The following is a 16,657-nucleotide window of genomic DNA, read 5'->3' on the forward strand; positions in this document are numbered from 1 at the left end:
TATTTTCCTGTCCGGCCCGACCTAAACTCAGTCAATAAGCATTTTATCATATGGGCTCTTTACACTATCATGATGAACACTCATAAGATACAATACAATACAATACAATACATACTTAATTGACCGCTCCCCATAGGGGCTTTTCAGGGCCAATGAAACACAACGAAACAACGGAACAACAACAACTGTTAAGAACCCCAACTGGCCGGAGGCAAACCAGTTGGCTATTTACAAGTGCAGCTGGAAGTTGAACCAGGGACTACCAGGAACAAACTCAACGAGTGGTGAGAACGGGTCTTGAACCTAGGATCTCTGGATCTCGAGGCAAACGCCCTGACCACTGGGCCACACTGCCTCATAAGATGAGGTTAGGACAAAATAAATTTATCTTTAATGTTGTTTGTATTTGCTTTTCTGGCTGTGAATAACTTGGATGTTTAAAAGCGACGAAATCCCCTAAAATTGCATAGAATGGAACAGTAGGTGTTCCAAGTGGGACCGTACGGCTTTTTCCGGCCCTGCTCGCGCTAATATGCGTGTGGCCCGCATACGGGGATTTTCCCAATAGTTTACAATGAAACGCGGCGCGCACGGGGTCGTACGGGCCATACGATAATCCCTAATACCGGCCCGAGCAAGTGAGGTTAGTAAGTTGTTTATTATGGCATCATTTCTTTGAGCGATGGGAGACTTCTCCGCTAGGTGAATGTTCGTAATCTTTGCCTCCCATCAGCGAACTTTGAATGGTAACCTTTCACATGTATAACTAAATTCCGTGTCCTATAATTGTACTGTTGTGATGAAGAAATTATTTCCGCCTTTTGTGTTTCGCTCAACTTGAGTTTCCTGGAAGAGAGAAGAAATACAGAAAAGGACCGTTTCCATGGTATCGATCCGTACTGTAAAATTCCGACCAAACCCGAGCCAATCAGAGTTTTGGCTTGAGAATTGCCTGCTGTATAATAAAAGCGATTTATTTGATTCACGGAGTCATTTCACAGGAACATATGAACCCAAAAAATTGATCTGCTCCCCACTGTGTACGTTCTTCATAGCATTTCACCGGTATCGCAGAGGTCATGATTTTGATCCCATTTGCAGCCACCTGAAGATTTCAGGTGTCTATAATAAAAGACAATAGCTCAAATTGTCCAGTTAAGCGCGAGGGTCATTTCTATAACCCGAACTTCAAAAATATCCATCATTTTATTTCGTTCAATAATGATAATGATAATAACAAAATAATAGTGAGAAGAGCTTGAGAGACACGCTGTTCGATTGGTTGCTTGAGATTGTTAGCGTACCCATATTGCGATGCGTTTGTTCGGTACCTGAAGATAGCGAGCCCCAAGGAAGCCAAACTGAGCTATATCCCAGCGTGCTTTGAGAGGAGTATCTTGTATTGTTGCATAGTGACTCTTGAGCATGACTTCATTTTGATTGCTGTCAAGTAGACATGGTTTGTTTGCAGCGGCTGGGGAGCCCAAGTGAAGACCGTGGTCATAAAAACGGTATGAGTGTGTCACCTTGTTTCCCCAACAGATGATCCTCCCGGTGAATTTTGTGTCTTCCCGAGTGTGTTTAATGATATTCCAAGTGTAATCCACCTTGTCCAAAGTGTACTGGCCCCACTCATGATCCACGAACATTGAATTCCTTTTGCTGGGATTGAAGACGGCGTAAGCGTCTTCCGACGGCGTCCAATCATTGGCTGTGCCAACAAAGGTAAGCCGAACAGACTGACGGCCAGATAAGAAAAGCATCCGAATAAGCGTGTTGTTTAAATGGACTCCGGCATCAGCATCGTTTTTGATGGACAAGTCAACTGTGTCTCTTTGATGAATGACGTGGAACAGATTGCCATACAGAGGATTAGTCTTGGAGCCTGAACACATGCCCCCATCTCGGTCAGGACACACCCAACTGTAGTCATCGGTTATCTTTGCAACCAGAGTCCAGCCTCCTCCCGATGTGGTCATGTCACAGTAAGCACGAAACGCATTGCGTGTGTTGTCCTTGCCAACTGGGTTTATCCAGTACATACCATTGCCTCGACTCTCTCCATTAAGCAATAATTCTAGGCAAGACTTCCTGGGAGGTGAATTGTTAATCTCTCCCAGTGGGACAGTCTGCAGCTGTAACCACTGCTTCCTGCTGCAGATTCTCAACAGCCCAGAGTTCTTCTCGTACTTAACTTCACCTTCAAGTCGTTCATTGCAAGTTACAGGGAAGGATGTGCGAATACGCGATACGAACTTAATGCTTTTGTGTTCATATGTGCAACTGTCTCCTTTTTCACCCTGGAAGATAACAAATGATTAAAAATTAGTTCTATTTGTAGCTCTTATTGAATGAAACATGCCCACAACATCGGACTGTTATGGCTCTATTGTCAGAGAACTTAGGCCTCTTGACTGGATTTAAAGTAGTCTCTAGGACATCCTATACAGGGTGAAAGTTATGGCAGCGTTTGCATTGCAAAAGTCACATAAATTTTGTTTGGGTTGCAGCCAGTGTTATGTTTCTGTTTGTTTTTTAACTCCTTTGTATGCCTTTCTTTCTGTTCGTTTTTAGGTCCTGGTTTAGTTAGATTTCTCAATTCGGGTTCAGCCCGGTCGGATAATCGAATTTACTGTGTCTGTTCCCTTAATTTTCAAATCAACAACTAACTTTCTAATAGCGAAAGCTAAAAAACTGTCCAACTTGCATTAAAATTAAAGGAATTTTCTAACTCTAAAAAATTTCTCACAGACCTGTACGATTGTTATACAGATATGAATTGCTGATTTCATACAGAGTTTATGTGACCTGCACATTTTTTTTCTTGAAGCTGACGAAATTAAGATGTATACCCCATCTATGCCCCTTTTTTGCAAGACTGATTTTAGCCCGAATGGAGGGATCGTGCTTTGCTTAATTAGAGCCGGGGAGGTTTTGTAACGGAACAATCTTCTCGCATCCGAGTAAACTGAGCAATTGCGCCCGTGGAAACGTTCTGGTGGAATCATGCAAATGAATATCGCATTACGAGAGGGACTTCACGTCGCAGTGTCACTATCAACACGTTATGAGGTGGTCGTTCAGACCGCAAATCGAAAGCTGTGAAACTGAAAGATAGGACAAAGCTGCATTATAAATAACGCTCCCCCACATATTACCAAAGGATGACCGAAAAATTATAATATTGACTTGACAGTGTAGAATTTCACCTGTGTTTCTATTTTGGAATCTAGTGGTATTCAAAAATAAGATTTTAGGACCCTGACACTCAATACCGGCGAGAATGAAGGCATTAAAGGTTTAGACCACCACGCATAATCGTCCTAGCAAAGTGAACCCAGTGTGATTCTAGATACTTTTTGGAGTATATTGTATTAAGGGATTAAATAAAGCCTTTAAAAGACGAATTAGACCACTAACTTTATCCTCGATTTAACAGTGCTATTTTGAATGTAGCTAAAATGACACATCGGGGAGGCCTCTCGCAAACAAAACGAATTATGCCTGACATAGACAACAAAAAAGTGCTTTGTAGCTGGTCAATCTCGATTTAGTCGTTAAAATAAAAGAGAATGTAAAGTATATCCACAACGAAAGCATTAGGTTATGAAGGCGAGGATTTGGCAGTTTAAAGTTACTATGCGACTCACTATTTTAGTGAGGCTTGACCACTGGAAAAACTGAATGTGCCTGAACAACTTAGTAAAAAGACGATCCGGTCTCCTGTCTTTTGTAAGAATTAAACTTAGATTTCCGAAATGGAGAAACTCCGTCGGGCTCCTTTGCATCGCGAGTGGTCGGAAATACTAGCAGATAATTTTCAGTTCAGAGCCTTGCCACAAGGGAACAACTTGGATACAATCAGGCAACCCGATGGCTTAAGATCGCAACTTCAGTCGTTCCCTACAAAGGGGAAGAATTATCATTTTTTTCTAATAATACACACCACTTATGAAGAGTCCTCAACGGAGACAGCTATTTTTAACAATGAACAATTAGCGGAAAAACACGCAAGCCGATTAGTATACTTTGACACCCCCAAGTGAGGTCAAGTTCAGGTCGATGATTTCACGACAGCGAAACCTCTGGTTGCCTTTATTTTATTGCATTTTAAGTGGTGGATAAGGAAAACTGTGCGATTAACTCTTTATCTCACATATAAAGCCGACAAACATTAACGTTTTAGTTCTGGGACACTTAGTTCGCCCTAGGCACTCGCCCCTCTGAAATGACGGACAGAAGTCGTGCACGAGTGCGACTGTTTTAGACTTAATAATATCGGATTTAGGACCACCGTATAGGCGTACACGATTTGCTTTAAAACTCTTTACTCTCCGATGGTTATTTCAGATACTCCCAGCTTGATCGAACAGTGTAGTTTGTAACGTAACAACGCCGTAATGTAATTACATTCTCGACTGACCTCACGCGAATTAACGTTCAAGTCTCAGCTAAGCTTTTGTACCTTGGGGCCTTGGCTTCCTTTGTCTCCTTGAGGTCCCGTTTCACCCTGAAAAAACCAAAAAAAAAAACAGAATTCGAGAAATGTTTACTTACAATGCAGAAGTGAAATTGCAAATGGCACAGGGTATTGGTAGCGATGTGTATGGCGCCTTGTTTTGAGTTGTTTGAAGAATAACTAGTATTGGGCTATGAAAAAAATTGAAGACACGCGGCCAGGATACTTCATAATGTTAATAAGAACGTTCTCCGACCAACTTTTAAAGGAGCAAGCTTTCGACTGTCGAAGTACACAGTCTTTAAAGGGCTAAAAAAAACTAGTGTAAAAGACGCTATATTAAACAAACGGCGTAAAGTGATGAAAGGAGTTTATCACTACAGGCCATTTGTTGTGTATATAGCGTATTTTACACTAGTTTTTTAGCCCGTTGAAGGCTGTAGTTCGGCAGTCCAAAGCTCGCTCCTTTATAAGTTGGTCAGAAAACGTTTTTATGAACATTAGTATTTGGGCTGTTGGACGTCATTTAACATGATTGTTTATTGGTCTTTATTGAACGCAACGGAAAGACATGTTTTCGAGTTTAATTTTCTAATGGACCATGATAAGAAGGCGGTATTTAAAAGTTCTCTTTAACTAATATGCCCATACGGGGCATAAAAATTCCGAGTTCATGAAGCTCTCGAGAGATTACCACGGAAACAGATGTTTAGTTTATTACATGCAACGAAAGATTGCAAAGCACTTGTTGTGAGTAACTGGGCGAAAATTTCCACTTGTTAATCAATGTGATAGCTCTTCAAAAAGTCCGAATTAAGAGGCAAAGCTTGCATAACTCACCCTTTCTCCCCGCAGAGCGGTAACTCCTGACAAATACACCTCTCCAAGTTTGATCCTTCCAGAGGATAGCATAAGCTGGCCGCGCACCGGTTGCAGCATTACTCTTGCGTCCTTACGCTCCCTTTAGGGAATTGGAGAGATCGGCAAGATTAATCAAGCTAAGAAACAAACCTGTGAGCGACAAATATTGACTTGAAACTTCGTTAAAACTTCACCAAGCACAAATACATGGGAATTAAGTGGCTTGAAGAGACACTTACGCGGACGCGAGCGAAAAAATTGAGGAATGAAAGGCAATGCATAGCACGGTAAATCCTTGAGCGAAAAGTGACGAGGGAGTCATTGTTCCTACTCTGACTGAAGTCTAAAAACGACTGACTAAACGCTCTGGCATCGCGAGCTTACATAACACTCAATGAATTCATTGGATAAGAAGCATGACATGCCCACGTCACTCAACTGATGATAGCTTGGTTTCGTGAGATTCGCGCACTTTTACGCTCTGTGGTCTTCTTAATTAACGGTTCCTTAGGCACCGGAAATAGTCACACAAAGGTATTACTTTAATGCAGGCAATTTGGAGCTCGTTTCCTGTAGATTTCGCAGCCCACGTGACCGAGTACTCAATCTTGTTACCTGTTCAATGGACACTCAATACCAAGTGAGTATTTATGACATCGCTACTATCGATTGTGACATAGAGTTTTCTTTTGTTTCCACCAGAAATGAATATTACTCATTGGTTGGAGACCAAAAGAAAAAAAAGAGAACATTTGCAAACTCAGTATGAAAACATAAAACACACTCATGATTAAAATTAAAAAGACGTCGTCACTTAACTGACATCTCCGCAGATAATTTTATCTAGAGCTCTGACTTTAATAAAGAGAAACAAATATGATAAAAGATTTTATCAGCACGCTTCACCTTGAGTCCATACTAACAGCTTATAAAATTAACAGATGAATAGCAGCCAACAGACCAAAGCGTCCTTCAGTGTTAGTTAATTACATGCAATTGGAGCCGGAGAGTGCGTACAGTCAATATGAACATCGCTAAACGTGTTCTATACATTCAAGATTTGGCTTCTGAAAAAGAAGATGTTGCCGGCACAGGGTAAACTTTTCCAAGCTGAAATTTTCTTCTCCTGTCATTCGGATATAAAATTATTAAAATGATTGAGTGAGTGTTATTTGAACATTTTATAACTTATTGCCGCGCCTCCGATTATCCATCCTTTGTTTCGGCAGATTAAGGTATGTTTGTCCACATAGGTGCGAGGATCACCTCTGCCTTTCGTCTATATAACTCTCAGTTGAAATATATACATTTATCTCTTTTTTTTTTCAGGTTTAAAAGGTACGCCCTTATGGGATGATTCGTCATGTACCAGAAAGAAAGCTTATCTAGCGGCAAAACGGCCCGGGATACATGATTTAATATTCATGTCTTTATGAGATACAGTAAGTTAGAACACAGTTGGTAAACATTGTTCAATTAGTTGACAGAAAGTAACACAAAAGAGCAGCAGCAAGAAACGGCGTTTCTGAGCTTAAACTGTATTTAGGATAACTTAGTAAGGCTTAGAATAGTAAAGTTCGGCTTTCACATAAGCAGTTCTATCTGTGTAGTGACTTATCTCGCTGGTCAAGTAAATATTGGCATTGGTACGTGGGAAGCTAACGATCAGTATTCTTTTCTCTTGAAATAAAGGAGACATTGTTATTACAGAGTTGATGGGGCAAGCACGTTAGCACTCCTCCGGTTAAAAATTCATGACGACCAAAAAACCATGAAATGGTGACAAAACAGCTGACAAGAGTGGATTAGATAACGTTTATACAATATTCTGTTTATGTTGAGCGGGTACTGCATTCATCAATATTAGTGGAAAACGGCAATTTTTATCATTTTTAAGTCACCAACGACAGAATGCATACGTGGAAAGTTCATATACTGTATATGTCCTCTCGTCAGGGCGCCTTCGGGACCTCTCACTTCTTCGGCTATATATTTTATTTATAATATACTCAACAGAATATTGCGTTTCTGATTGGTCAACGATGCGAATTCATAAATAGGTTACAGAATGTAATGCGGGAGTTTCCATGGAAACATGGCATGGAGCAATTTTGTTGGGTATAGTCATATGAACTAGATCGTGCATTTCGTGATTTAGGGTCACTCGCGATGTCTTAAAAAATCTCAAATTACACTCGCCTACGCTTCGTGCCCTCGGGCCCACATAGACCACAAAAATACACTGGCGTCAGTCATACGATTTCGTATACGCATACGAAAAGCTTTGGAATTAAATGAAACCCCACTAGATTTGCTTATCGATTCAGTTGGTTTTTAAGGTTAGCAGAATATGTCTAAAGAAAGAGAAATGATCATCGCACCTATCTGCACAATTTAAGCAATTGTATCTTTTAGACACCTGAAAATTTCCGGTGGCGCCAACGGGATTCGAACCCATGCCTTCTACGACGCTGGTGCAGTGCTCTACCAATGCTGGTGCAGTGCTCTACCAACTCAGCCATGAATCCAAACAGTCGTGAGCTCCTGTTTTCCCGTGAAAGGACTCGATGAAAGAATATGTTTAGCTGCATTTTTCCTTTGGAACAATTCTTTTAACATGTCAGTATATACGAATAAGTGAGTTAAAGTGTGTTTCATTAAGATGTTTTGAGATGAGTCATATGAGAAAAAAAACAGGCTTCGTTGGTCGAGAAATTTAATATATGGATTTAGCCAAGCCTAAAAGCGGAGCTCCCAGTTTATTTATTCGTTAATGAAAATAAAAGGTTTCGAATTGTCCGCTATTTTGATCATGATATTTCCGGTTGCTGCTTACTTAAATCATTTATTTATTTATTTATTTATTTATTTATTTATTTATTAACTTTGCCAGTCAAGCTGGCGGAGCGCCACAACAGCTTGCACCAATTACTGTGGCCCCTTTTTTACCCTCCCAACCATGATACACAACAGAAGACAGACCACAACACCGGCAACTACGTGCCCTACTCGTAGCGACAAGTGTGTGGGTTCCTTTACGTCCCACAAGATTATAAAAATTGAAGAGTTGTGAGATGGGACCTCCGGCTTATCGTCCTTATCCGAGAAAACTTGAAAGTCTAACCATTTGCAAATGTAGTTACAAAGGAAGCACTTTCTCCTCAGCCTTTAAAGACCCTGTGTCCAGCTGGAGTTGAACTCACGACCACTTGCGTGACAGTCCGGTGCTCAACCAACTGAGCCACCTTGCTTTTTTCTGTAAAAAGAAAACATTGCCTAACTAGTGAATTCCACGGTAAATTTTACGCTAAAAACCGATATAGCATAAATCACTAAGCGATGAGTGCGATATCGGTTTTTCGAGTGAAATTTTCTTCTGAAATTCATCAGCTCACCAGTTTGAAAATTTTTCTTGAACCGCATGAGTTTTAAAAGAAAACAAGCACACCCTCAGCGAGCGATTTCAGCCATTTCAGAGTCAACTGTTAATAGCCAGCGAATAGGAATCACGCTGAAATTTGAAACCATAAAAAAACTTTGTCAGTTCAAGGTCAAAAGAAGAGTTTTACTGATGTACTTCATTCCACTTTGGTTGTGTTTTCACTAAGACAATTTTAGCTAGATAAAGTCAGAAAACTCCGGAAATACAGTGAAAACACTTTGTCTAGTCTTTAGCGAGTTAACAATGCCAACTGTTTTCACAAGGAAAAACAACGGGTTTTCTCACCCTTACGACAGGAAACTCAAGCAGAGTTATACTACCTCGCAAGATGGTTTAAGTTGTCTCGACAGGCATATTGTAAAATAAGGACTGGATTGGATTTGTAAAACATGTACTGGATTTGTAAAACACGGATTTGTAAAAGGTCGATTTGTAAAAGGTGGATTTGTAAAACATCGATTTGTAAAACACGGATTTGTAAAAGGTGGTTTATCATTTTTTGTAAAAATATGCCGTCTCGACAAATACCGCAGCCAGTCGCATCGCGAGTAGTGACAGATGCCTGCCAAACAATCTGGCAAATTTATTTTCCAGACGCTCTACTCGTGGAACCTTGTATGCTTGTAAACATGGCTGACGAATTGCAAAACACATTCCAATTCTTTCGCCGTTTAACAATTCCCCCGGACCCATTGGATGCTCAGATCCCACGGTCCAGGGCCTTACCTGTTTCACAGAGTCAGCATGCAGAATCAATTCCCGCATTACGGGAAACCAGCAGTTCTTCCATACCAAGTTCCGACCTATGCCACATGCGTCACCCTCGACAACCTCAGTCCCGAGCAGCGAAAGCGAAAGCACAACGTACGAAGAAAATCCACAGCCAGCAGCTACTAACAGGAACCGTGGCTGTAACTGGACAGACGCGGAGACAAGGTATTTACTTGAATTGTGGAGGGACAATTTCCCAATCAGCAAGAAAAGAAACAGCGCTGTGTGGGACGCCATCGCAAAGAAGCTCAATTCCATGTTTAAAGACCAGGGAATTTCCAAGCTACCGCATTGGTACGCAGTGTAAGGTACGCATTAAATACCTTCAGGACGAGTACAAACGAGTAAAGGACCACAATTTCCGACTGAGTGGCAACAACCGGGAATCGTTCGAATATTACGACGAGATCGATGAAGTTTTGGGGTCCAAGCCGAACATCACGCAGAAAGAAGTTGTCGAATGTGGTTTGGCTGAAGATGCCAACGCAACTGCAGTTGGTGACTCTGAAGCTTCACCTGAATCAAATATTCCCGAAGATCACGAAAGCGGCGATGCAGACCTGGAACAGGAGTTCGAAAAGAACTCAAAACCCAAAAAAAAACCCAAAACGTTCCAAAAAAAGGAGCAAAGGAAAAGCGCCTGCCTAAAACTAAAGCGAAGGCTACCTCGGCAATCTTGTGGAATTTTTACAAGAGAGTCAAAGTAAAGACTACGAGGTTTTCGAGCGCCTCGCCCACAAGGATGCAGAGAGAGATCTAAACTCATGTTTGATGCTATAAAAGAAATAGAGAAAAAATTTAAAGGAGAAAGTTAAAGAGAAAACTGCGTACTTTCAGACACAATATTTTTTACATTTACTTAATTACATTTAATTTTTATTGTTGTTACTGTTGAAATTGTTTCAAGTGAACATCAAGTACATAGATTTTTTTACTATTGTTGCTGTTAAACTTGTTTCAAGTGAAAATCAAGCAAGTACATAAATTTTCTTATTCGAAGTGAACATCAAGTACATAGATGTTTTGTTGTAGTCACTGTTGAACTTGTTTGAAGTGAACTTTTTCTATCAAGTGTTGTTAACCCCTTTTTCCAATTTCGTCCCAATTTTAAAATAGCAAAAACCTCAAAATTTAATATATGTTTAAAATGAATTCAGATCTTGAGGAATGACATTTTGCTTACAGCAGTAACTGCAAATGCAAAAAAAAAAAATGAAATGAAAAAGGAATTATGTTTTTCTACGAAATCAATGTTCCCTCGTCTTGCGTTGTGTTTTGGAGTCAAAGTCAGCTAACTTTGAAATGCCGCGCGAGACCTGGAGTACAGTAAAAAATCCAACATGGCCAACCATTTTCAGCCACGGGCATTCAAAAATGGAATATAAAATTTATTATATCGCGAGGATACATAAGCCTAGACTTATAAGTGGATGAGTTGAGATATTTAAGTTACACATTTAAAGAGCTCTGCAAGTTTTTATAAAAGGAATGCGAACGGAAAATCGAGAGGGCTTCGCTTTCTGAGTTGGCTTTGTTGTTTTATATTAAAATTATTAATTCAGAACATGTAATAAGACGACAGCTTACCTCAAAAATGCGTCCAAGGAATCCATTTACGGAATTATCTGATGTTTTGACGACTCAAGATGGTACAAAAGCTTTCTTGGTCACACAAGATCATGAGTCTGCTAAAATGTTTTGCTTTTTTTAGGGCAAAGAAAGTTGAGCCATTGTGCCAAAAAATTCGAAATTTCCGCGACCGAGAAACTGGGGACATTTCCTTGGCCGATTTCCAAGCGTGCAATCACATTAATAGGGGAGCTCCGCGCGTGGAGCCCCATAGTTAAGGAAATATGGTAACCCATCGATGCGAGGAAATTTAGTTTTGGTCATCGTACGACCTTACGTCCGTCCACCCCTCCATGTATGCCAATGTGACCAGTACCCCGTGACCATATCACGGGCTCAAGTTGAGAGCTCATCAAGGAGGCAATACTCCACCTGACTCTCTAGCTAGTTTACAGCATATATCTTTGATATTGGACATCAACGTTCTGATGAATTGACAACTGTCAAAACAAGACGACGATGCCAAGCTTGAAGAAACTCACCAAGGAGCTACGCCAGGAAATCGTAAGTTATCTTTTTCCTTTTCCCACACTTAGCAGCAACTTAGCTTTCCGTTTAGCCACTCTCATTTTTGCCAAAACTAGGTTTTGTAGTCACATCAATTTCATCGTCCGTTGCCTAAATTCTAAAGTCATTCCTAAAGGTTTTCGCTCAAACTTTCATGCGTCTACATTCTCTCACTCGAATCAATATCTTCAACAAATTCGATGCGCGCAAAATTCTTTTTCACGTAATATTATGAGGATCACAATTAGAGCTATGTGCCAAAAACGAAACGTATTTGACAAATAAATTCTTCAGTGCCGCTCCGAACTTTCCAAAATCTGTCCAGTAGTTTTATTACAATCGATTCGAGCTAAAATCCGAGAGCTTAATTCTGGACTGTTTGACCATTTACACCAAACCAAGACTCTAAAACTTCAACAATTAATAGGTCCGCAAATTACCGACGACACTACATTGCATAGCCATAATACCGTATTACAATTCCAGAAAATCTTCCGCTTGCTGACTCAGAGAAATCTGTTCTCAGTAAGGGCCTAAATTTTGTCCCTATTACCAAACGCACCAACGAATTTTCTATTAAGCAAGATGTTGAAAGATTCCTTCGCCGCGTTCAGTTAAAAGCCTTTTTTCATGACAAAGAGGATGATTCGGACAATTCTAACAAAGACATTTTTCAAACACTTCAAATTCGCAAATCTAAATGGACCCCCCCCCCCCCCCCCTTCCACCCAGAGGGACAATTTGCCTCTTTAGATTTTTTCACCAAAAAATGCCGTCACGACATTCACAAACCTAAATTCAATCGTAACACTAAATTTTCCAACCTTTCCTCGGAAGAGTGGGCGGCGCTTAAAAATCTTAGTAAACGCAATGACATAGTTGTCAAATGGGCAATCGTCAAGGCAACGCGGTAGTTGTTTGGCGGTCCGACCTTCACCAAAGAGAAGCTTCGCGGCAACTTTCTGACACCTCGTTTTATGCCAAAATCCAGAAAGATCTCACTTCCAAAAATCAAAAACTTATCAAAGACACCATTCAGAATCTCATAGTTAATCAAGAATTACCGGACACTTCCACTAATCTCATCATCAACACCCCTAGAACTTCGTGCATTTCTTCTTGCCTAAAATTCACAAACCTAACAACCCAGGTCGTCCAATCGTTTCTGCCTGTAGTTGTCCCGCCGAACTCATTTCTAGCTACTTAGACAGGATTACGACGCCTATCGTCAAATCTTTGCCATCATACATTAAGACAGTACACACGCACTAAAAATTTTCCGCGATTATAATACACCTTATTCCAAAATGGCCGCCATTTAAACATTCTTTTGTTTTTATTCAAATAAGCCCTTGATGCCTCGTTCTTAAGCTTAAAATTCAAAAGAATATTTTATCTTGAAAGAGGCAACAAGGGCCAATTTGTATTCGCATAAATCAGCGGCCATTTTGGAATAAGGTGTATTTCTCCGCCAAAGACAAACTCATTTTCACCATGGACATTACATCTCTGTACACAGTCATTCCCAATAGCGAAGGTCTTCAAGCACTTAAACACTTTTTCGATCAACGCACTGTCAAAGAACCAAGCTCGGAAACGCTCCTCTGCCTTGCCGAACTAGTTTTAACGCTTAACTGTTTTTCATTCGCCGGCAACTATTACAAACAAATTAATGGTGTAGCGATGGGCACAAGAATGGGACCTAGCTATGCCAATCTTTTTGTAGGATATGTTGAACACCAATTTTTTAATCAGTACAACGGCCCCAAATCTGAACTCTACGGCCGCTGCATTGACGACTGCATCGGCGCTATTTCATCCAGCAGAGAAGAACTCGATCAATTTATAACCTCCGTCAATTCTTTTCATCAGGCTCTTAAATATACCTGGGAAATTTCGGAAACTTCATTGGGTTTCCTAGATATCAGAGTTTCTATTAGTGGCAACGTGCTATGTACCAGTGTGCACTACAAACCTACAGATTCTCACAATTATTTGTTGTATTTATCGTCACATCCATCACATCTCAAGAACTCCATTCAGCCTTATTCTCAATCTCTTAGACTTCGACGTCTATGTAGTGATGACTCCGATTTTTCTAGCAAATCAGAGGAGATGTGCCAGTTCTTCGAAAAACGTGGCTATCCTGTCTCTGTGGTAAAAGCGGGCCATCATCGCGCCCAACAATTTGATCGACAGTCATCACTACAAACGTCACAAAATGACAAGAATGACAGAATTTCATTCACCCTCACGTTCCACCCTCATAATCAGGCAGTCAAAAGTATCATTCTTAATAATTTTTAATTACTCCAAAATGATCCCGAGACTGGTAGAATCTTTTCGCAACCTCCACTTATTTCATTCAAACGCGACAAAAACGTAGGTAACTTTTTAGTTAGAAGCGCGCTCAGCAACCCGGCACTTTCAAATGCGCGCGCTCACGATGCAAAACTTGCCTTTTCACTGTTAACACTAGTAAGATATCGGGACCTAGGCGATCTGTTAAGATCACCTATCGCTTCACATGTACCTCCGCAAATGTCATTTATTGCATAACCTGTACGTTGTGCAATAAATTATACATTGGCGACACAGGTAGACGACTAGGCGACCGATTCTGCGAACTCCTTCGCGATGTTGAAAAGAATGACAAGGATGCATCTAAGCCAGTCGCTCGTCATTTTAATCTCCCTAACCACTCCAAAAAACACATGGCTATCTGCGGCCTTTCTCTACATCTAGGTACGACGGAAAGCCCAAAGAATCTGGAACAAAAATTGATCTTCCAAATCGGCACCCCTAATCCTCACGGTATTAATGAACGCTTTTCATTTAACTAATATATTACTATTTTTCACGTTGCCATGTTACCACCAATAGCGTAGCTCCTACTCTACTATAAAAACTACAAGTAACCGATAATTCCTCGATTCCCTCTGACAAAGGGCTAACGCTCGAAACGTCAGCTTTTAGAATCTCTGTACGGTGGCCAAGTTACATTAGGAATCCTCTGACCAGTATCACATGACCATATCGTGGGCTCAAGTTGGACCTTATCGAGGTCAGCTATTTTTTTAAGTTGACCGTTGACCGGGGACTGGTTATTGATTGGATCGCAGGCTCAAACCAGGTCAGACACTCACACCTGAGCATAAACGAGGCTTAATTTTCGCGCACTTTCTGTGGCTCGACGCGGCTACACGGCGATGCTACCTCAACAAAAGATCTTGACAGTCGACGCTTTTCGTATTCAGGTAAAAAACGGTTTGGAAATTATTTTTTTTGCTGCATTTTCGCTGGTTTCAACCCAGGTTTGACTACGTGGCTACGTAGTTGTTCAAGTCAAGCATTGGAGGGATGTAACCTTAAAGATGAGTCTTTATTTTTAATTTGTTTAGTGCTGCTTTTTGCTCTGAATTGTAATTTTTGGCATAAGTCCTGTCTTAAGATTTTTAAATTTTGAATGTAATAAGTTTGCAAGATCCCTGGACGGCCTATGACAGAAGAACAGAAACGAAAGAAGAGAGAAAGAGAACGAGAACGACAAAACGGTACACCAGTAATAGCTAAAACTTGATGGAACAAGTTTACTCCACAAATTTCTTTTTTTGGACACTAAACCGTTTGCTATTTCTACGGTTGAGTTATTTCAAGTGGATGCAAAGAAAACTGCCCTTGGTTGGGTAGTTATAGGTGCTGTTAGATCGACAACGAACGAGGAGATCAGTGAATGCAGATGTGATGTTGCATGTCATCGTATTATCATCCGAGAAGTTCAAGGAACTCCAGAGAGAAAGTTGTGTCACTTCACATTTCAGACACTGATGAAAGAAACGTTTAGCCCAAGTGACGTGTTCAAGATGTTCAATCTCGACTTCAGTGAACGACAAGCCGAGGAGAAGTCACCATATGTCTGTCGAGGATCGAAGGTTCCTGAAGATAATGCACGAAGTCATTCATCAACTTGAAGACGACCATTACGAAATGCCGTTACCACTGAAGACTCAAAATGTGGAGTTACCGAAGAGCAAGTAGCTAGCCCTGAATTGCCTCATGAGGCTGAAGCGAAGACGTACTGACGAGTGACGATCGGTTTCGGAAAGACTATACCCAGTTTATGCAGGACATCATATCTCGTGGCTATGCAGAAAGAGTACCAGTTGACAAGTCGTCCACGAGAAGCAAGAAAGGGTGGTACATCCCACACCACGGGATGTATCACAAGAAGAAGCCAGAGAAGATCTGAACCAATTGAAACAGCTCTTGCAAGGACCCTATTTCTCGAGTTGGCGTCGAGCAAAGAGAGCGATTGCCGTTTGTGTACAACTTTAACAAATAATTAGAGGAAAGGCGGCTAAACACCCTCAAACCAAAGAAAAGATATACAAGGAAAGAAGTCATCGCTTCCTACAAGCCAGTTGATGTCCAAGAGCTGAAACATGCTGAGTCACAAATCATTAAGATGGTGCAGAGTGAAGCCTTCCCAGAAGAATTACGCTAGCTTAAGTAAGTTGAGAGCAAAAAACAAGGTTTCAACCAAGACATTGGCAAAGACGAGAAAGGGAAAATAAAGAAGTGGAGCCTGCTCTACAAACTAGATCCCTTCCTAGATGACGATGGATTGATGAGAGTTGGTGGTCGATTAAATTAATCCAGCGCACCTTATGGAATGAAGCACCCAGTGATTATACCAAAGAAGGCCCACGTGACGAGTCTTATCCTCTGTCACTACCACGAGACTGTTCATCACCAAGGGCGTGGCATTACCTTGAATGAAATTCGATCAAATTCCCTTAGCTTTCTGCGCCGTTGACTACTTCGGTCCATGGTACATCAGAGAAGGTCGCCGCGAGATGAAACGCAATGGAGTGCTTTTCACATGCTTATCATTCAGAGCCATCGATCTTGAAGTAGCGAACAGTTTATCCACTGACTCATTCTTCAATGCTTATCGCCGATTCGTCGGACGCCGTGGATCTGTACGT

The 16,657-nt window shown here is 41.0% G+C and overlaps 1 protein-coding gene and 1 pseudogene across 3 annotated transcripts; one reads left to right on the forward strand and one right to left on the reverse strand.

Moving 5' to 3' along the window:
- Nucleotides 1-328: 328 nt before the first annotated feature.
- Nucleotides 329-11,235, reverse strand: LOC138019789 (uncharacterized). 3 transcript variants are annotated; one of them, XM_068866682.1, is made up of 4 exons: nt 11,121-11,235; nt 5,300-5,420; nt 4,466-4,510; nt 329-2,300 (listed from the first exon to the last, which is right to left on the reverse strand). In XM_068866682.1, the coding sequence occupies exons 1-4, from the start codon at nt 11,144-11,146 to the stop codon at nt 1,296-1,298; spliced, it is 1,197 nt and encodes a 398-aa protein (XP_068722783.1). In that variant the 5' UTR covers nt 11,147-11,235; the 3' UTR covers nt 329-1,295. The 3 variants fall into 3 exon arrangements, with proteins under 3 accessions (XP_068722783.1, XP_068722782.1, XP_068722781.1); XM_068866681.1 differs by lacking the exon at nt 11,121-11,235 and adding an exon at nt 5,560-5,715; XM_068866680.1 differs by lacking the exons at nt 4,466-4,510; nt 5,300-5,420; nt 11,121-11,235 and adding an exon at nt 2,754-2,879.
- Nucleotides 9,380-10,313, forward strand: LOC138018916 (myb/SANT-like DNA-binding domain-containing protein 1; annotated as a pseudogene).
- Nucleotides 11,236-16,657: the final 5,422 nt, after the last annotated feature.

This window comes from Montipora capricornis, chromosome 10 (assembly GCF_036669925.1).
Source record: "Montipora capricornis isolate CH-2021 chromosome 10, ASM3666992v2, whole genome shotgun sequence".
Lineage (NCBI taxonomy): Eukaryota > Metazoa > Cnidaria > Anthozoa > Scleractinia > Acroporidae > Montipora > Montipora capricornis.